The sequence below is a fragment of the Crocodylus porosus genome, unplaced genomic scaffold, assembly GCF_001723895.1.
Source record: "Crocodylus porosus isolate Cpor-Errol unplaced genomic scaffold, CroPor_comp1, whole genome shotgun sequence".
NCBI classification, from domain to species: domain Eukaryota; kingdom Metazoa; phylum Chordata; order Crocodylia; family Crocodylidae; genus Crocodylus; species Crocodylus porosus.
In genome coordinates this window covers 70,489,844-70,511,628 of record NW_017728931.1, presented here as the reverse complement: position 1 = coordinate 70,511,628, position 21,785 = coordinate 70,489,844, and the positions used below count along the sequence as shown (strand labels likewise).

The following is a 21,785-nucleotide window of genomic DNA, read 5'->3' as shown; positions in this document are numbered from 1 at the left end:
CTCAGCTCAGCCGCAGAGCTCCTGCTCCTGCAACAGCCAGAAGGGAACTGTGTGTCAGGCTCCGGCCTAAGCTGTTTATAACGGCCTGGCCCTGCCCCCTTCTGGCCATGTGACCACCTGGTTGCCCTGGTAACCGGCACCTGAGCTGCCTGGGTGATTGGCAGCTCTGCTAATCACCCTTACAATCACGGGGCACCTCCGTGGCTCCGTGACAGGCAGCAATATGTGCTTTTTGCAGTCTTCCCAAGTTCTGAGGATATTTAGGGGAAAATGGAAGTATTTTTGATTTATTTGGTGGAATTTCAAAATTATTTGACTCATTGAAAAAATACTGGATTGCAGTTATAAGGAAAGGCATGTATATTTTAGAGCTACAGAATTCTAGTGGGTGGATGTACTGGTCTTATGTCACAGAATCAGAATCTGCTCTCAGATAAATGGGTGAGATCCTTAATTGGTGGGGTTACAAAAGTGTAATTGATTGTACTAGGATAGTGAATAGATACTTGCCTTTTGAACTGACAGAATTTATAGATTACTTTAACAGATTTTTCATATCTGCTGTATCTTGTTGCCACCTTCTACTATCTTGCTTTTGAAATAAATCTGTCCAGTTTTTCCGATCTGTCCAGTTTTTTTTAAATACAAATATTTAAATGCTGTTTTTTTCCAGCGCATGAACTTCCATCTCTTTCTATTGACCCTCCAATAGTCTTTTGCCATCTCGCATTACCACTGAGCAAAAAGTACCGCAAAGTGTACATCTAGGGTGCATACACATATACTAAGTCAACTTAAAATAAGGTGACTTAACTAAGTTGATTTAAGCAAGTCAACTTAAGCCACATTGGTGCCTACACATGTACAGCTCCTTGACATGATGGCAGCCATCTTGTGAACTAGGTCAACTTACTTAATGTGACTCAGATAATATACCTCCGAGGTGTATTATCTTGTACTGCATTGAAATCAACTCTGCTCCATACACGTGTGTATGCTCTGACAGTTAAGTTTTCTTAAAAATGTTAAGCTGGTTTAACTATCAGAAAGTTAGTAGGTGTGTGTGTACCCCTAGCCAGCCATTAGATAACAAGTGCATGGAGCAAGCTGGGTGAAACTTCTTACAGGCTGAAACAGGGAGTGAAACACACAGAAGAAACAGATGGAAGGGGAGAGAGGGTGTTATCTAATTGTAAACTAGATATTAACTTTGTAATACTTTCTGCTTAGTGATAATGTGAGACGGCAAAAGGCTTATTGGAGGGACAACAGTAAGAGATGGAAGTTCATGCATTAGAAAAAATGTAACACCTGTATGTGACCATTGACTGTTCATTTCCAGTATGGGTTCTTACAGAGAAAATGTACCTCACAATAAAAATCATATTTTTAAAAGTACAGTATACATATTCTGCCTCAAATTACTTGCTGTTTTCTATTTTAGTTAGAAAGCACAGCGCATATCTATTCAGGCATTGATAAGCTGTAGGATTGTCATGGGTAGTTTGAAATATGTTAAAGTAGGAATTACTAAGTAAAAATCTAAAAGTAAAGAAAAAAATAATAATAATGTTGAGAAGGAAAATGGTCAAAGGAAAATGGCCAGTATTGTTCTCTGAATAACCAGACAACTGACTCAGAGTCAGTTACGGGTGTTGGACTTTGATTTCTCCTAGTCAAAGAAAGTACAAATAAGAGTATCTCCACAACTCCAACAAAGCGAAGAACACTTTCATTCCTTGGTGGTATTTGAAAGGAAGGAGGTTCACATTTTATTAGTACTCAAGTGTTCACAGTATTCTGCAAAAATTTCCAGAATAGGACACCAGGAGTCCTCATGAGCTTATATATTAAAAACTTACAGCAGTTTAACTATTTGCAGCATATCTGGTTGAACTGTTCTTGTTGTTTCCCTCTTGCTCCGTTGAAAAGAAGTATTTTTATTTGTTTTTATTTTATTTTTAGGACTGCATAATGGTGGGTCTACATACATGTGGAGATCTTGCTCCAAATACACTGCGAATTTTTACTGCTACGCCTGAAATCAAGGCAGTTTGTAGTGTGGGCTGCTGCTACCATCTGTTGTCAGAACAGTATGAAAACCAAAAAGGTACTGTAACTCTTCTAAATCAAAGCTGAGGCTGCTAGCTTGCAAGTTGAGAACATTATACCCTTTTAATTAATAACTACCTTGTTTCTGTTTCTTTCTAGTAGCTTATTTATTACTGGTTTTAATTACATTATGTGATTCACTCACTTTATGCAGATGCCCTGTAGCTTTCCTGTTTTGCCAGTATTTCCAATATTCTCACTGAAATTAGGGGTATTAATGCAGAAGGTTTTATGTGGTTACAAATACAGCTCTTTTTATTCCATTACTTCACTCATAAAATGTGTGTGTGTAGCGGGGGAAGGGGTTGGGCAATATGTTTTCATCTTTCTGAAATATTTTGTGCCAGATTTTGCCCTTGGCTACATGCACACAACTTATATGTATGCTGAGTTGTGCCCTTTAAATTTAAGCTTAATACTTTAAAAAGCACTCATCAGCATAGCATTCTGGGACATTGGCAGAATTGTTGTAGAACAGTACATGTACAACAGATTTTTGTGGAGAGCAAAACTGAATGTTTTCTGACCGTTACTTCACACTGAATGAAAAGTTTTATTTTGGGAGCTATTTTTCTTTTTTATTTCTGGCAAGAATTAAGCTCCTGTGGTAGGGAGCCCCCTTTGCTGATGGGGTTTCCAGCCATGGCGTCCATGCACAACCAGAACTGAGAGTCGCATGCCTGATGGGATGCTTGGTCCTGGTTGCGCCTGGGGAGGTTTTACCCCCATCCTGAGCCTTGGGGATTGTGGTTATCATGATCCCGTGGGCCCAAGGTTTTCATGCTGGGCATGGTGCACTCCTGCAGCTGGGAGCCTGTCAGCTGATGGGGCTCACAGCTGCAGGGAAGACTTCGCTGCAAGTGCACATTAAAGCTCAAGCTATAAAGTTAGTACAATTTTTTCAAGGTCTAATTTTATAACTCATTGGAGTTTTTTTATTGTGAATAAATACTTTGCACATGTAGCTGGTCTTAAGGTAATTGTGCAATTAACCAGTTAATTGCATGATACCTGTAATGTGTAGAGGGCACCCAAAAGTGGTAAATGCCTATAAATTGATTAGTAGAGAAAAAAATGCCAACATTTAAGTTGTCATCAAGCTTGCGTAATGACACCATGTAAAGATGAAAGGAGTAGGATATTTTACACTAGACTTAGTTATTGTTCCAGGTTATCTACAGAGTAAGGCAGGTATCACTATATTTAATTCACATTTTTAACATATTCTTTACATCCGTATACAGCAATTTCAGCAAAGCCCATGGCAGGTCAATGCAGATTATTCCAAAGTACTTCAAATTACTAGGAGAAAAAAAGACAGTGAAAAGAGAGGTATATTATTATATACGTAGTTAATAGAAAAACAATCACTGAGAAATAGTTAGATTTGGCCCTCAGAGTAATAGGCATCAATTGAATTTTTCAAGCCCTGCTATCATGTTTTTAGGCCTCCAAATTAGGTAACTTATTATTGAAAAGAAGGCAAAAACTCCTGTTTTTTTTCTGTAGGTGTGCATTCTTTTCAGACAGCTTAAAGTCTTAGGATACAAATGCTGCCCAACCACAGCCAAAAGAGCAGGTGTGATGTTTTATTGGAAGTGCAAACATAAACAAATACAGGTGCACAGAGATAGGAGATACAGGAGATACTGCACTTTCGCAGATAAATGAAGCTAAATTGTATGTTAGAATACCTAGTTGTTTAATTTCTTGCAGCTTGAAGGATGTAAATTTTACTAATGAAGAGCTCCTTATGAAAAAGAAGGAAAACATCACAATTTTCTCCTGTGAAAGAACATGCTAGTAATTTCAATCACGCTCTGAAAAATCTGTTGAATTCTGAACATTACTGCAAAAATAGTTATCATAGTATTACAACTGTAGTTGCTACACTTGCCCCAAAGGACCACATTATCTTTGGTTCTTGTGTGGGTCTACGGTAGAGGACTGGCACCATAGCCAGTCTCAGTTCCTGTTTTTAGGGAATGCAGAGACATATGCACTCCCAAGAATACAAGCTTTCTTAAGGGGAGTGAATGAGAAATATTTTTTTCCACTTCTGCTATGCACTGACTTCCACGTGCCAGGGAGTCATGACTGTACCATCCTTTGAGTCTACTGTTACCCTTTCTATGAGACAAATCATAGTGCAATTTATTAGTTCCTCCACAATGTGCCAAATTATAATTTATATCATATGTCCCGAACCTTTTTCTAAAATGGTTTTAGTTCCATGATACTGGCAATAGAAGTTTAAAAAAATGAATATGTAGCATTGATAAGCTCTTGGGAGCTTGTATATTTTAGGAAAATAAGGTTTTTCCAAATCAGTTAACTACCTTAGCTGACTTTGTTTCAGACTGCACCTGTTTCTTTAGTTTAATGATACCCTTTCTGAGCCCAGGAGACTGGTGACAAGGAGAAGGAAATTACAACATCAGCAGTCACTGTTTGCTCTTGCAGGAACATATTTCTGATGAATATGACAAAATGGAGCCCATGTAGGTTTACAGAGCCACACCACTATACTAACTAGGTTTCATGCACTGCAGGATGAATTGGGACTACCATTTAAAAATTGATGGTGTGGTAGATTAGCTGTTATTGCTGGGTTTGACAGCTTACAAGCTGCCACTCTGAGAAATACCTATCCATTCCTTCTGCCAGCAGTAACATGTTCCTTTAGTAAATACAGATAGGTATTGGCATAAGTTTGGTTGAATTTAGATGTGCCATCCCCAGCAAGAGCTACTGTGGACTGATCGTTGTCATAGCTTGAGAGATTTGCATATCATTTGGCAGTTGCTTTTATCTAATGCCAAAGGTTGTTTTACTTGAGGTCACTAAGAATTAACTAACTGTGGTATTTGCAGGATGAGAAATTCCCCTTTTTGGATGTAACTTGTGCTTCATTGGCCTAGGGAGTGGATCATCAGGAGATAGAGATGTTGGCTGATTACCGAACCACCATGATTCCAAGGTCAAAGAACCTCCCAAACTAGTAGGATTAGTGGCTGTCTGTGTTTTATAATATATCTGTAATGATGACAGCTTTTCACATAATTTAAGCTCTGTGTCATCTGTCTTCCTAGTCAGAGAGATGATCCTATCTCCTGGTTCCATCTGGTCCACCTCAGTAAATTTTGTACATGAGAATGTAAGACAAGTATCTCTCAACAACAACTGTTGAAGAATTAATTTTAAATCTCTTTTGGACTGCAGGACATGAAGTTGCCTGGATTGTGACTATAATGTAGATTTAGACCCTCTTGCAAGTAGCCAAGAATTATAGGAATAGGACTGCATCTCCATTATTTCTGGTAAAAGTTTTGGACCTGATCCTTGAGGAATTTAGCTCTAGTTTACACACAGCTACAGAAACTAAGTAGTAATTTTGAGTTCCTGTTCAGTTAACATTATAGCCAATGGTTAGGAAGTTAGTTAATAAGGAATGTCTTGGCAGCTCTTTGAAAGTCTGAACTAATCTCCCTCAACTCAGTAGAATTGGTCATTGATACAAATAATTTTGTATGGATAGATAAATTGAGGGATTTGTACATTTGATTACTTTTGTGTTTTATCTTCACTGTTACCATGTCTGATAGAGTCAGTTGTTCTCAAAAACAGACAGTAACTACAGTACAGTAGGATTGTTACAGTTTACTGTAGACCTTTTAAATAAAATATTTGCATAATGATCCATTATGGCAAATCATCAGGACATTTTCTGATTGGCATTAGGCAGAAGTGACCTCAGCAAATGAGATCAGCATCTATACTGAAACTTTGGGGAGCATTCCTATTTCTCATTTCCATGCATCTCTAAGTAAATGAGCCAGGCAGTAAGCCCTTGACCATGGACTAAACTAGATAAACAAGAGGAGGGGAAATGTGAATGAAATTTCATGGTATGGAACTGCTCATTAGCTTCCATTAATAGGTCTTTAAAGACAGCAGCCTACATTATACCCTTGTTGAGAAGAAAGCTAATGACATACTGGGCTGCATTAGTAGGAGTCTTGTTAGTAGATTGAGGAAAGTGTTTCTTTCCCTGTATTCAGCACTGGTGAAACCACATCTAGAATTCTCTGTCCAGCTTTGGGCCATCCCACTACAGAAAGTATGTGGAAAAATTGGAGAGAGTCCAGCAGGGGTTAATGAAAATGGTTAGAGGGCTGGGGCACATGACTTCTGAGGAGAGGCTGAGAAAAGTAAGCTTAGTCTGGAGAATAAAAGACTGAAGAAGGATTTAATAGCAGCCTTCAGCTAGCCAAAGGGTGATTCCAAAGACGATGGAGCTAGGTTGTTCTCGGTGGTGGCAGATGACAGAACAAGCAGCAATGGTCTCAAGTTGTAGCAAGAGGAGTTTAGATTAGATATTATGAAAAACTTTCTCGTGAGGAGAGCAGTAAAGCACTGAAACAGGTTACGCACAGAGGTTGTGGAATCTCCATCTTTAGAGGTTTGTAAGACCCAGCTAGATAAAGCCTTGGCTGGGATAATCTAGTTGGGGATGGTCCTGCTTTGAGCAAGGTGTTGGACTAGATGACCTCCTGAGGTCCTTTGCAACTCTAATTTTCTACGATTATATATTTCCTTATGCATACAAAAAGAAATGCATTGCCAGCGAGTTGCAGTTCTACCATATCTGTTGTTATCAGAACTCAAGCATCACCAAAATCGCTGTTGCTGCGGAGATAATTATTCATAATTATTTTGTAGTTTAAAATAGGAACTAATCCTGGAAAGTCTTATGGCTATAGTACTATAAGTAGTCACAGTAATACTAAGGGTTTCTCTTGGGACAGCAAAAGCCTTGTATCCTGGGATCCTAGATGTACAAGCCCATTGTCCCACTTTAAGAACACTTTTTCCCAGGACATTGCTAATTCTCATGGCTAATTCAAGTTAATTTTCATTCATTTCAGGGACAAGGGACACTTGGATCAATCTGCCCCAAATGCCATGTCTGTTTTGTTAGTGATTTAAAGCCTCCATTCACATAGTGGTAATATTTTCTATGTAGTAAACACTACCCTGATATTTGGGGTTTCTAGAATCAAGTTGTTAGGTTAGAAAGAAGGGGATATATGCCACACTGATAAACAGCAGAGGCTTAGCAGTTGTGAAGAGTACCTTTTCAATAAGTAATTCTTGGAGAAGTTACAAAAAAATAAATAAAGCTTCAACATTGGACATGTGTAACTAGGTATTATCAACATCTGAATAATTGCACATATACTGATTATGTATGCTGCAGACTTTTTTGCAAGGGAACAAGAGCCTTGGGACTCTTAATCCAGCTAAATATAATCTTTGGCTACACTTGTTAACATCTAACTTTTTAAAAGCTCATAAATAAAATTAAAGGAAATGAAAAGGATGCAAAAGAAAGCACAGTTTGTTTAAAGAATTTCAATAAATTTGTGAAAGCTAAAGGAAAGAGGTTTTAAATATATTGGATGCAGGACACAAAAAGGATCTCAAAACTGAATGCGCCAAGTGGTTCTTTAAATAAACATTCAACAAATACATAAATCCCACTTATTGCATTTTGTTGAAACACAGAAAGGGTTTTCACTATTTTAAAGGTTTTATAAACCAGAGGCTTAGAAGGAAGCTAGGCAAAATGTAAGTATTACAGGTATTTTCCTGTATTTTCAAAGATATTCTGTAGTCATTTTCTTAAAGCAGCCATCATTGATACCACAATAACACACACGCCTGTTTTCCTATGATCTTATGAACATATAAATAGTCTTTCAAGCAAAAGAACAGTTTGATTTATTTTCCAGAACCTCCCTAAATATTGATGTATAGGGGCACATTTCAGTGAATTTGCAAGATCAAAAAACCCACATTTTAATACAAATACATACAAAGTATTTTGCACCCTAAAAAAATAATATTCTTATTAAATTTTACAGTTTTGTAGCTTGTGGCTTTCTTACCATCTCCCCCATGAAGTGACCAGTGTTATAAATGAAGTGGTGTTTTTTTATGAATGAGCAGAACAAAAAGGACTTTAAATCCTGGATTTAATTTGCATTTGCAGTTTTTTCTATCACATATATCTGGGGAAAATCAGTTTTTCCACAATGAACAGTGACTTACAGAGCGCTTAAATTCAGTATTGGAAATTATTAGGAGCCAGGTTTAAATAATTTGTGGAAAAATATACTTATTTTCATATAAACTATATTTTCAGTAAAAGAATGCAAATACATTTATAGGATTCTTAAAATGAATGCACTGCAGACTCAGAGAACCTGTTTCAACTTTAAAGCTGTAGCTGTTGCTATGGAGAGTGGATTTAAGTGGTCCTTCCCTTTTTTACAAAGCCTTAGAAACAGAGCTAGGTTTTGACACATTGCTGGATGACACAGAACTTAGGCAAAACATAGGAGCATATGAGCATAGGAATTGAAAGCGCCTCCCAGGCATTAAGTCCAGTCCTTAAAACAGGTCCACTTAATAACATTCTTATTTTGAATGTGTTTTGCATTATATAATGATTTATAAATATAAATCAGCTTAAGTTCTGCTCCAAAGACCTTGCAACAGTAACATGAGAGAGTGTGAGTGACTGTGGCACCAACTCAAGTGCCAACTGTAAGAGTAACAGCCACCACCACTGCTGGCCTGGCCATTACCACTGCCCTAGCCGCTGCTGCCATTCAGGATATAGAAACTTCCCAGCAACCCAGAAATGAAGCTAATAAATTGTTTTGTTTTGTTAGTTTTCCTCCTGAAAACACTAGATGAAAAAAGAGTCAAATCAGAGCCTTTTCTCTATTTAACTGTGAACAGTGAGGGATCTGCCCCATGAAATATTTATCAGATTTCAGTTTCACCTTTTTTAAGTGCTAAATTTTTAAGAATGCTAAAGGTTACTTAACATGTGTTCTCTTCTCATGTTTTCTTGGAAAATGTATGCATGCATTTGTATGTCTTACATAACCAAATCTTGCACTCCTAATTGCATGTATAATAAATATCCCACACAATGAAGTATAGATTTTAAATAGCCAGGTATTACTTAATTTTTAGGACCAAGAGTATATAAAATTCTGTTATCCTTTTATAATTTGAAATCCCTAAGATTTCAGAGATCAGAAAATCAGTATTTAATTTCTTGGTTTTGGTCAAACTGTAACTCCATTTGTTACAGATTTGTTATAATCACATATGATATTAACAAAGAAGTTTTATAAGGGAGTCAAGAATGAGAGATTTTATTATTTTTATGGTTGAGTGAACCATGGGTCAGATCCTTGTCTGGTATAAATTGGCATGGCTTCATTGGTTTTCATTTTAAATTTGCAACTATTTCAGATTCTGGGCTGTAAAATATTTCTGATAAAACTTGTATAAGAATTCCTTTTAAGCTTGATTTTTTTATATAGATTGAATAGATTTCTAGGAAGGAAGCTACTTTGGAAGACTTTGTATTACTGAATATAAAAACAAAAATAAAAATTTCTCTGTGGTATCAAAGAGAACTGATTGTTTTGAAAACAAACACTCGATACCTTGGTTTGGCTTATTAGAAAAGGGAAATTTTGACATAACAAGTATAATTCTTATAATGTAGCTAAATACAAAATTGAAAGTACTGATTTAAATGATTTCTTATCTGAGCATATTGGATGAATTGTTACAAGCTCCCATGTGACTTAGAAGACTAAGATCCATTTTCCTTCATAGGTCAAAGCCTTACTGCACGTCAGTGCAATGTAAGCTTTTCATGTCCAAGTTCTGTCAGGTAGGAGTTAGGAGACAGACTTGAATTACTTGAGCAGTTTTGGACATTTTAGCCTTTATATAGCTGTTGGCCTGTATTTCAGTATAGTATGTAATTCACCACAGTATCTAGGTATCAGATACGTAAAAAAGATTCTTGTTAATTCTACCCAAAGTATGATCTACAGTCCATTACTCCTCTGTATGCTGCTCTGTATGTCTCTGTAATTACCCAAATTGGATTTTTTACCCAAATCCTAAGATTAGAGGGAGAGAAGGAACTGCAAGTTCTTCAGTATAAAGAGTTACTTTGGCAATTTGAAAGATACAGTAACTTGGAAGAACTTCCAAGTTAAGGGAAGCTGAATTCCTGGGGCTCTGTTTCATCTGAAATAGTGAAGAACTTTGCAGACAACATTGTTTTGGTTTCTTTTCACATCTGCAGAAAAAGATTTCTGTAGTTCTGTATTTTAACATCAGTCAAAGTATTATTTCATAGACCGGTACACCATTCTCCTTTCATGTTTAATTTCACACAAGTCATTTTTATGTCAAAATGACCTAGACTTAGGTATAAAATGGTAGGGGCTTTCAGTGGTGGATGCATACTATCAGTATTTCATATATGCTGGATAGTGGAGCATCCCACACCTTTACAAGAGACAGAAAAGATTTCAAATCAACTCAAAGGAAAATGGGGAGCTATTCAGATCATTACCAAGCAAAACAATATGAAGAAGCAAAGAGGTTACAGACAACCATACACAGGCAAAAAAATTAATCCCTACTTAATCATGTCACATGCGTCCCATAAGAGAGTTCAGATTCAGACCTAAAGAACATGATCTCTTCACATTATCTCATCTCTGCAAAGCAACAACCTTAGATGTTTTTCTGTGTTCTCCTAAGAAAAGAAAAAACATTAACAGGTACGTTATCTGGAATAAATAGTTATGAACAAAAGTTCCTTAAGCCTGACAATGTTACCTGAAAAAATAAATAAACAAGACAAAAATATCCCTGCATCTTTTTATTACATTAAGGAACAGATGCAAATCAACCTTCTAGGTCAGCAGTCAGCAACCGTTTTAGGCTGTGGCCTGAAATGACTCAGCTTTGATCAGAGATGGGCAGGTGGGTGCTAGGACCTGGCTACTACTGCCACAAGGCTGCCCACTGTGGTACTGGGGAAACACCCACTGCTGCCAGTTCCCCCTGTTCTGGCTCAGAGGAGGTATTCCTCCATTGCTGCAGCTTCTACGCACCACAGACTGGGGAAATTGGAGGTGCCACAGCATAGTAGAAACCCCTGTTGCTGAAGCCCCACGGCTAAAGGCTGGAGAGTGCTGAGAGAGTGCTGGAGAGTGGCTAAAGGCTGGAGAGTGTTCTAAGTGTCTAAACAGGACTTAGGCAAAATGTAGCTGTCCAAGTCTCAAAAAGTCATCCAGATTAATCCTACTCTAGCTGCTGCAAAACCACTTCACCCTAAGTTCTGGTTCCTTGTACCAGGTTATAACCAATGACTGTTTAATAAAAAAGCAATAAACTGTTCTGCCACCTGTGATGAGAAGACTTATACCTTCCAGGAAGATACCTTCCTCACTGGGCTGTTGAATCACACCTTCTCTTGCTTTCTCTCCATCTGATCTAGCATCACCACCAGTCATGTTCAAGATTTAATGAGGGGCATTATTCTTTCTGCTGAACTAGATGCTGTTGTCAGATAGATGGGTATCTTCCCTCTGGGCCTCTGTGGGTACTCTGAATAAAGAGAAAACAGAAGCACATATTTACATTAGGTTTCACTATTAATTGTAGACAGTGATCATTTATAGATTTAAGTGAACAATAGTCTTTAGTAGTCTGATATGAGCATAGGAAAAAATAGTATAGCTCCTACCTTGCACAATCTGCAAGGAGATTGCTAAATCCATAAAAGACACATCTCTAGTGGGTGGATGGTGGTTCTTATGGAGGATGGGACTGAGCACTCTGTCCACCTGGATCCTTTAATGGACTTTGGAGTCTTATGTTTGTCTCTGAGGCTTTTCCAGACTGGTCCCCAGTGCTCACTTTTGGGGCCTGCTGCAGACCAAGATAAAAAAGCGCTTTATAAAATGCTGAATATGGTAGAACTCAGATATGTCATATTGAGATGGTTTGCAACCCACTTCATTTGCAGCAGATTGCCAAATTAGGGATAAACTACTCAGCTGATTGCTGCTGTTTTTACTTCAAAGGTCTCTGCTTCTCAACTCTACTGGATCTTATCAGTAGTGCTACACATTTGAATGGAAAAGAGGTTCCCTTTGAAATAAAAGCTAAAGTAAACAGCTAGAGCAGCTCAGCATTCCTGCCACTTTGGCTGCTGCCCCTGGTTAGTTTGTAAATCCTCACCTTCTTTGGGAACTAATCTTAGGAAGAATTTGGTACTGTTCTTGTATGCTGTCATCCACATGTGTGTTTTAGAGTGTAAATTCTTTAGGCATTAACCATAAGTAATTCTTCCTCCTCTAATTTGAATAGCAAATAACTAATTGCACTGAGAGAGGTATTAGGAAAAAATGCTAATTGGCTTCAGTGGGAGTTTAGTCAGTGCAAAAATAGGTGGGCATGTCCTAGTGTACAGGAATCACTTTATTCCACCCTTGAAATTCATCCAGTTCTGGCTGGACTGTGCCCGGTGTTTAGCAGCTACACAGCTGCGCTACATAAGCATTTGGGCCATAAGGCCCAGGTCCAGATTGGGAAACCAGGCACCTAAAAGGGACTTAGGTGGATTTATCACCTAAGTCACAAAAAGATCCAGATCAACCTTGTTTCAGTAACTAGAGAGCCCCTTAAATGCCTAAATTTATTTGGCACTCATATTTTGTCAGAAAGAGATATGTAGATGGCTATGCTCCAGTCTCTGCATATGTTTAGAAGTGATGTACTCAGAGCAGCGTGGCCCATTAACTCCCATCTTAATTCTGTAGTGATGTAGACTGGACCTGAGGAGATGCCTAAACACCTAACTCCAGTCAGTCAGATGCACTGTGTGTATCTAAGGAACTTGGCAAACACTACACTTAGGATACAATTAACCTGTTAATAATACCATAAATCGTAACCCTGCCATAAATTCAGGCAATTAATGAAGCAAGAAAATGGGAAACCAGCCACAAAAATATTCCACAAAATATGAGTAATGTTTTTAGGCCATTTCTATCATGTCTTAAATTGAACATGTGGTTCAGTTGAAAGGGTTGCTTTGCCAGGCAGCCTGATGCTGGTTGCATGGAGGGGGTTGGCTGACAGCTCCCCCCGTGCGGTTAAGCCGACAGTCATGCAAGCCAGTCCTGCATGGTGCTGAACCCTGCTGTTTTCAGGGTGTGTAGCGAAAAGAAATTCATCAGCTGAGCTGGGGGCTGAGTCATAGGAAGCCCCGTGACCCAACACAGTGCTGGACTTGCCTCATGGCTCTGGTGGGAGCTGAGGAGCGAAGCACGTTCTGGTACTGGCTCCAGTATGGTACATGGCTGCGACTGACAATCACCTGATTGTTGGTGCCAGCCTCACCCATCACTGGGGTTTTAAACTCTCTCCAGTGCAGTTCTGGGATAGGAACCAAACATCAGTTGATTGTCATTGCCACCCAGGACCATACTGTTTCAGCCCAGGCTGTAGGCACCTGCTTTTCAGTTTGCTAGTTTTGGGGAAGTCTAAATCATGATTGCTTGCTCCCCTTGCACTGGCATGTAGTAATGACAAAATTGGAATTTGGTGCCTGATCCCAACATTTCATAGGTAGTATAGCAGGCAGTGCGATTTTTGGGATCAGAAATCAGATTCCAGCCCACCATTTAATGCATGTGTGCCAGGTCCTAACTCACTCCAACATCAAGTTAATTGAAAAGCCTGAAGCCCACTGCCACTGTGAAAAAAAAACACGTTGGAAGGACTGGAGAGGGTGGTCTTGTGGAAGTGCTTACCTTATGCAAAACAGATAATAGTTAAAGCAGTCACTCAAGAAGTGGAGACTTGGGATTTAAGCACTCAGCGTGAGACCATTAAAACCCGACAGATGCTGGTTAATAACAGAAATTTAAAAAATAATCCTAGCTGCAAGGTTATTTTATAGCCTGGTGATTAGGGCTCTCTCCTGGGAAATAGGAACTTGTTTTTGAACCTCCAGGCTGAGGCAAACATAGAACTCAGGTTTTCCTAGGTGAATGCTGCCATTAGTTGGATATCATGTACAAAATGAGTCTTGATACCATCAGTCAGTCAGGTGCCTACCCTCAGAAGAGGGCCTTGGCATTCTGGATCATAAAGAGATGGATGTGCTTAATGGGCAGTTCAAGTTAGATTACCAAACTCTGCAGAAAGGTAGGTGAAATGCAGACATGTTAAGTTTTTTCCAGACACTGGCTCTTGTCACCTCCCTTCGCAGCACATAGCCATTTTGGATTGTTGTTTGGAGACACTCAACTCTTCTACTTGGATCATCATGGGCAAAAGTGCCTATTTTTTAAGCATGCAAAAGTCTTAAAATGGAGGTACTTACAGAGTTGATCTGTTCCAAGTGTACAGAATCCCTTGTCCAGCTAAAAGTGTAGAGGAGAGACAGCTTTTGTGTCTGAAGTGTGAATGCATTAAAAACCAGTATTATCTGATAGTGCTGCTTCCTTAATGTTGAGGAGATAGTATTAAATTGTGCTCTGTCTGTTCAGTGACTATGTATTGAAATGATTGATCCTAAAGATCATCTTCGAGTCATACAGTTCTAGATTTTAAAAATATTTTTATTGAAATGTTTTAGTAAGTTACTTTACCTATAAACCAATTTTAGATATTCAGAAAGGACATGACATTATGAGCAAGGCATAGGCACATCTGTCTGAAGGTACAACATGAAACTATTGCCCTGATATCTCAATGACTACCTAGGAGTACCTACATGGTTGGCAGGTATACTGCATACAAAGATGTATGGGGAGTCAGGTGATTTTGGTGTGTATCGTCTCCTGCAACATACTTTGTGAGATGCCTCATTTCTTGCCTCATTTTCCCTGTGCAATTAAGTTTAGCTCATTAACACCTGTAAGTGCTTCAGGATTCTCAAAAGGAAGATATTTTTCTAACTAAACAGCATTTAAAAATTATTGTATTACAGTTTAAAGAAGTCAGATGAATATTCTCTTATTCTGAAAATTCTGTATGTTTTTTGGATGACTTCAATTTTTTTCATTCTGAATTTCAGTTTATTTTGCACTTAAGACATTTATTCTTTCCATTCTGTATAGATACATGGATTTCCAGTTTCTGAAAATGCAACATTTGAGGCAGTATGTAGTTAGTGTCCATTTTTTCTGTATCTTAAATTTTTGGGGAAAATCTTTTGTGTTCCTGATTCTTGTTGCTGCTTTTCAGTTGTTTGTCACCAACTGAGCTCTCTCATCTTTAAATATCTCACTTTCAATTTCATGTACCAGAGCACTAGTTGCCTTTACTAGTGAATATAGTAATTTTGCATATGGGATATTTGGAAATGGACTAGCATTCAATAAATCTTTATATCAGTGAGGATTTTTTAATATTCAATATATCATGCCTATGTCTAAACTAGCACATGTAGGCATCTCCAGTTAATCTCAAGAAATAGTATGGTTCTTAAGAGTTACAACAGTGTGCCTTTGTGTTGGTTTTAGTTTAAATTTGACTAGTAATAATTTCCTAGGATTAGGTCACAGTTCTAAAAGAAGTGTTTTTATATAATTTCAGGAAAAAATCAGCACTCTCACTTTATTAATTTCTCTTTTCACCCATATCCTTTTCATAACACTTCCCACTTTTGTTCACTGGTTGATAATTTTGACTTAGTGCACTGCTTGGTTTGAATATGAAACCAGTAGGTATTCTCTCTGTTCACCTCAGTACTAGGATCTATAGAAAAAAGGTAGTGTAGCAAGATTATAAATTTGTGCATGGAAGCATTAGAAATCAAATTTCTTACCCAGTAATTTTGGGTGATTAAATATAGATTTAAGTATGCTGATTTAACTGGCACAGTGATTGTCGGGGAAGCAGTGTTTTCCTGTGAGCAAAGAACTAGAGTAGTAATCAAGAGACTGAGATTCTATTTTTCTCCTTGCCACTGACTTGCTGTATGAGCTTACGATATCACTACCACCTTCGAGGCTGTTTTTTTCAAGTTTTGTAAGCTCCTTCAGACACTGTGTGGCATAATGTGTTTGAATAGAACCAAGGGTGGCAAGGCTCAGTCTTACCCTACTTGCTGCTTGTATTAGAAATGTGAAATAACAGATTATTTTGTGTTGTCATACCTTGACAAGGCTGAGGGCAAGGGGAAGTTGGCATTTATTTTCTTTTAATTTTGAATCCATACTTATTTCTCTTAATCCATGCGTATTATTGACTTCATAGAGGTTTTTGTGGCAAAAAATCACTTTGCACACAGAGATCATTTTAATCAGAAATAGTAAAAAAGAATCTAAGTATGAGAACAGGACAAAGGGAAAGGAAAAAATGAAGAAAGGGAAGAGGAAAAAGAAGTAATACCATGTATGATTGTCATATTCCTCCCCTTCCGTTTTCCTTCCCACCCCACATCGTTGTTCCCATGAAGTATTTTAATCATATACTTTTTGGAATACTGTCCGTATTTCTTCAAAGACAGAAAAGGTACAATTTACACTGAAAGCAATTCTCTAAAGACTCCTTAGATCACTCAGCTTGTTAAATAGATAGCAATGAAATTTGGTTTTTTACCATATACTTTTGCAGGATATTTTGTTTTTCTAACTATTTTAACAAATTAAAATAGGAATGAGAGAATGGAGTAGTTTAATTTTGCACCATCTATTATAGCTGCTTTTATCTTGACCGCTAATATGTCAAAAACCACCCAACCTTGAACAAAATTTTTATGGTTGTTACCTCCCAGGTATTGCTCTTTGTAATTAAATAGCTGATGAGCTGATCTTGGTGCCAGCCTTGTGTATTCAGCTGTGTACAAGCTTTAGGTGCCGTATCGCGTTACTCTTCACTGTTTGACTTTGGCCAGAATCCCAAAGCAATCCCTGCCAATGAGTATGTGATTAATACAAAGATTTTTCTATGTGCTTGGCAGCCCTTGTACAATTACCTCACGCTGACAGCTGTGTCTGATCTTCAGTCAGTTGTGTGTTTTCTGTAGGCTTGGCACTGATTTTATTTTTGCCTTGGGTATTCTGTAGCTGCCCAGAAGTGGTTAGAAATGAAACCTTAACATATTCTTGCTTCTTTCTTTCTTAATGTACCTCATAATGTGTGTGTGTGTGTGTGCGCGCGCGCACATGCACACATATGCATACACATGCACACATGCTCTTTGGTTGGGTTTTTTAAAGGGACTATAGATGCTCTTGTGATTAGAATGAAAACAAAATTAAGAATAACTGAACTTGAGGTTCTGTAAACTTAGTACGTAAGGAAATGAAAATATCTTTATCAGTGATCCTCAGCCAGGTTGTCCTGGCATCCTAAGATGCCGTGCAACCCTTTTAAAAGTGCTGTGTTTGCACACTGTTTGGTGTGCAAACATCTACATGCTTCTCAAGATAAACCCAGAGAGTTCAAGTGTTTTTTGACACTATTCAATGCATAGTGTCAAAAAACATTTTGAACTGTTGTGGTCTTTCTGAGTTCTTTGCAGTGGAAGAATTGCTATTATTATTTTTCCATAGTCAAGAAATGAGTGAAAGCTAAGAGCTGTGATTTTCTGCCAGATGCCTTAAATCTAACAAGGTTGAGAATAACTGAAACCCTTGAAAGAGTTTCCTAAATCAGTGGGAATCAGACACCTAAATATCTCTGTGGATTGTGCCTAAGTCCTAGACTGATCAAAGGAACTCAGCTAAAAAATTACACATCATAAAAATTGAAATGTACAAATTATGTATGAATATGGACTTTTCAGTTAGAAGGAACGTGATGGAACTCATGTATTGATGTGAACTAGGCAAGAACTGTGTTGCCTGAATATCAAAATGAAAGGAGCTGGGCAATAGGTGTGAGGCTTGTAATGTTAGTGCATCAAAACAAATTATGGCCTAATTTTCAAGAATACCTCAATGAACATACACAAAACACAATAAACACTATTACACAAAAGCAGTGTTTTTGCATTAGAGATTTAAAGCATTCAGTTTTACCAAATACTGTTTCTTGGAAAGCAAAAGATGCACAGAGGCATACAGAGCATATTAAATGACATCATTCCATGGTTCACATGAGCTCTGTAGTACCAGAAATTATCAACAAAACACTGTTTTAATCCAACTGGTGTTAAAAAGAAGTGTAAAAAATGGTAAAAAGCAAACTCAGTTAGAAAAAAGTTTTAAGTTTTACATTTCTAACCTGATCTTAGCAAGAAATCCAAGTTTAAAGTTTTTGTCACTTTAAAAAGTGCCATAAATGCTTTCAGACAATATAAGCTGTGGGTATACTATTGCCATGTCAGTGCTAAATTAGAATGAGCTCAATTTCTCTTCAAGTTACAGTCTCATGCTGAAACACTTCTGAAGATTGATATTTCACAACACTCCAGTAACAACTTGCTTCAGCAAAGATAAAGGTTAAAAATGATATGAATGACAGTTGTTTTCCTTAGGAAAGTATAATTTCTGAAACAAACTACAATCCTGAGTGGAGCTGGCACTTCAGCCAGTACATTAAAAGGTTATTTCTGCTTTTTCTTTGTGCATATTATATACAAACTGATGGATTCAGTCAATAGAAAATAAATCATCCATTTTCTTGTTATGTACTCAGATAGTTTAAGCTCTTAAAAACAGGATAGGAAGAGAAAAGATATCAATTACAGACAGTCCTCGGACTTATGGTACAATTGGTTCCTGAAAACAGCATCTTCAGTCAAAACGTTGCAACTTGGAACTGATTTTTCTAATAGGAAACAATGTTATAAATGGGGGATTGGTTCCTAAACCAAGGCCTAATACCCTGTTTTCACCAAAAATAGCCCAGAATTTTGTCCTCAATCAATTATAGACGAGTAATATAGCTACATTAATGTATTTATATTGTAAATAGCAATCATATTGATTTGGAAGGACTTCTTTGAGGTGACTTGGCTGGACTTTTTGAAGGGCTCTTGGCTGGGTTCTTCTCAGGAGTTTTGGCTGCAGGTTTTTCGGGAGTCTTGTCTGCTTTCTTAAAGAAGGTGTCCAAGGAAGTTTGGACAGATGTTCTCCAGGGAGATGGGTGACACAGCGATTTGTTCACTGGCATGGCATCACATCAGATTAAACATTGTAAAGTCGAAACTGACATCAGTTGAAACGGTGTCAATTTATAAACGTTATAAGTGCGAAACATTGTAATTCGAAACGTTCTTAGTTGAGGACTGCCTGTATTTCAAGAAAAGAAAAATCCTCTCTTTTATACTACTTTTTATAGTACAGTAATGGATTTTTACTGTCATTAAAGATCAGAAGAAAAGAATCAGCATTCCTAAGCAGAATTTATAATCTTCTAAGTGTTACTGAAAACAGTTAAACAAAAATCCTGATTTCTCCTCCCTATAATTATTCATCAGTGATTTAATTGTCATTGTCTTGCCATGTAGTATGTACTTTTGACTGTTGTTGTGAGTCAAGTATTCAATAAATTAGCATAAGTCTGTAAGAGGAGTATTGTAAACATTAGTCTGCAGCTGTGGGTGTCTGATGGTTGGTAACAAACCACTATTTCAGAAGGTAGAATGGAAAACATATGAATGAGTTTCTATGTATGCAGTTGGAAATCACTAGGAAGTAAAAAGAAAAGAGACTGTTAAATAACTGTAAATAAACCTTCAAGAAACATTGATACAGGAAAACAAACAAGTATCTGCAGTACAATGCAGAAACCTAGTTAAAATTACCTGGGATAGAGTAATAAAACAGCTGTATCTAAAATAGATTTTTCCCTGTCTGACCTCATCACCTCATTAGAACAATGCTATTTTAAATGCACTCTGAGAGGAGTGTAGGCCTGACACTACCGTGCTGTACGCTGTGCCACGCATAGAGCAGCGACAAAATTCTGTGATCTACTGCACCAATACAAATAGGAAGTAATAACCCTATCTCATATTCTCCAGGCAGTTAATAAACTCCTTTGTTTCTGTTTGCACTACCAAATATTTTTCTATAATCATCAGAAGAAGGAATGCATTAGAATGATGAGTATTTCATACGCTGGCCACATAATGAATGTTGTTCTATTCCATAGTCATACTGTTTGTTTTGGTTAGCTAGAGCTCTTTTAATTGATTTCCGTTAAGTGCTGTGATAAAAGACTGACCAAACAAGTCAGTGTCAGCAGAGATATGCAGTCTAATGGAAGGGACAGTAAGGCTGAGGACAGAGCTCTTTCTCAAGCATAAAATGCTGAAAGGATAAAATTATGATAATAGGATGGAAGTTAAATTTCAAAAGCATAGGCAATTGAATTTCCACTCAGGTGTTCACTTAGATCATCCCTTTTCTCCAGTGGGAATAATTAGAGAAAACAAATTCAGTGAGTTACAAAAACTTAAATAGGAAATAAAATAGACATTCCAAATTCGAACTGCTAAAATAGATGCAAGTTAAATGTAGCACTTTAAAATATTTAGGCAAAGTATCTGGTCTCAAGCTCTCTCTGCAAAATTTCACAGCACAGGAGTTAAAAATAGTGTCAGTCTCTAGAAGACTATAAAACGGATTACAGAATCAGGATCACATAACAGTAAACTAACCCAAAACCTCCAAGAATTGAAAAATCACTGATGCAATAATATGAAATTGCATGATTAGTAGTAGGTGTCCCAGTAGTACTGAAAAGTAATTTAACATACTCTGTAGAAAATTCAGTCTTACAAACTATTTTCTATGTTCGTTGATTATAGATGAATAAAATAGGCAACTTGGCATTTTCTTGTGTTTCAAATAATTTTGCGAATCTATCTTAGTCATGAAGTTCCATTCCACTGAGCTGTGTTGAGGGAGCAGCACATACTTGTTGGTTGCATTCAGCATCTTAAAAGGAATGGAAGAAGCTCCTTGACATAGGATCATAAGAAGGTTGCACTGGAAGGGACCTCAAATGGTTATCTAGTTCATCCTCCTGCTCAAGGCGGGATTGTGCCTGATGATACCATTCCAGCCAAGTGTCAGTCCAGCCTGCTCTTGAACATTTTCAATGATAGAGATTCCACAATTTATCTAGCTAGGCTGTTCCAGTGCTTCACCACCCTCATAGCCAGGATGGTCCTTCTAATCTCCAACCTAAATTTTCCTTGCTGAAGCTTGAGGCCTTTGCTCATAATCCTGTCCCCTGTAGGCACAGAGAAAAGTCCATCTGCATCCTCTCTGCAAGGGTGTTATCAAATCCTCCCTTCACCTCCTCTTATCCAGACTAAATAACCCTAGTTCTTTTGGCCTTGCCTCATAAGTCTTGCTTTTCAAGCACCAAATCATTGTTGCTCTGCCCTGGCCTCTTTTCAAACTGTCCACATTCTTATTAATGTGTAGGACCCAAAACTGGACATAGTAGTCTGGGTGAAGCCTCACTAGTTCTGAATAGAATGGAAGAATCACTTCCCTTGGTTTGCAAGTAGCATTCCTTTTAATATAACCCAGAATGCTCTTGGCTTTTTTTGCAACCAAAGCATGCTGTTATAATAAGCTCATATTCAGCTTAGTATTCAGCTGTAATCCCCAGGGACTTCTTTGCAGTACTGCAACCCAGTCAATCATTCCCCAGTCTGTAGTTGCATATGCAGTTATTCTGTCCCAAGTACAGGACTGCACCTTTCCTTGTTGAATCTCATCTGATTGATTGCAGACCATTTTGGAGTCAGGAGTGGACTGGCCAAGTTCGCCGATGACACCAAACTTTGG

The 21,785-nt window shown here is 37.8% G+C and overlaps 1 protein-coding gene across 1 annotated transcript in view; it reads left to right on the top strand.

Moving 5' to 3' along the window:
- METTL25 (methyltransferase like 25) overlaps positions 1 to 21,785 on the top strand; it is a 116,050-nt gene that overhangs the window by 48,067 nt on the left and 46,198 nt on the right. Inside the window, exon 5 of the mRNA XM_019543137.1 lies at positions 1,966 to 2,110. Within this exon, the coding sequence (XP_019398682.1) occupies positions 1,966 to 2,110 (145 nt within the window). The remainder of the gene's footprint in view (positions 1 to 1,965; positions 2,111 to 21,785) is intronic.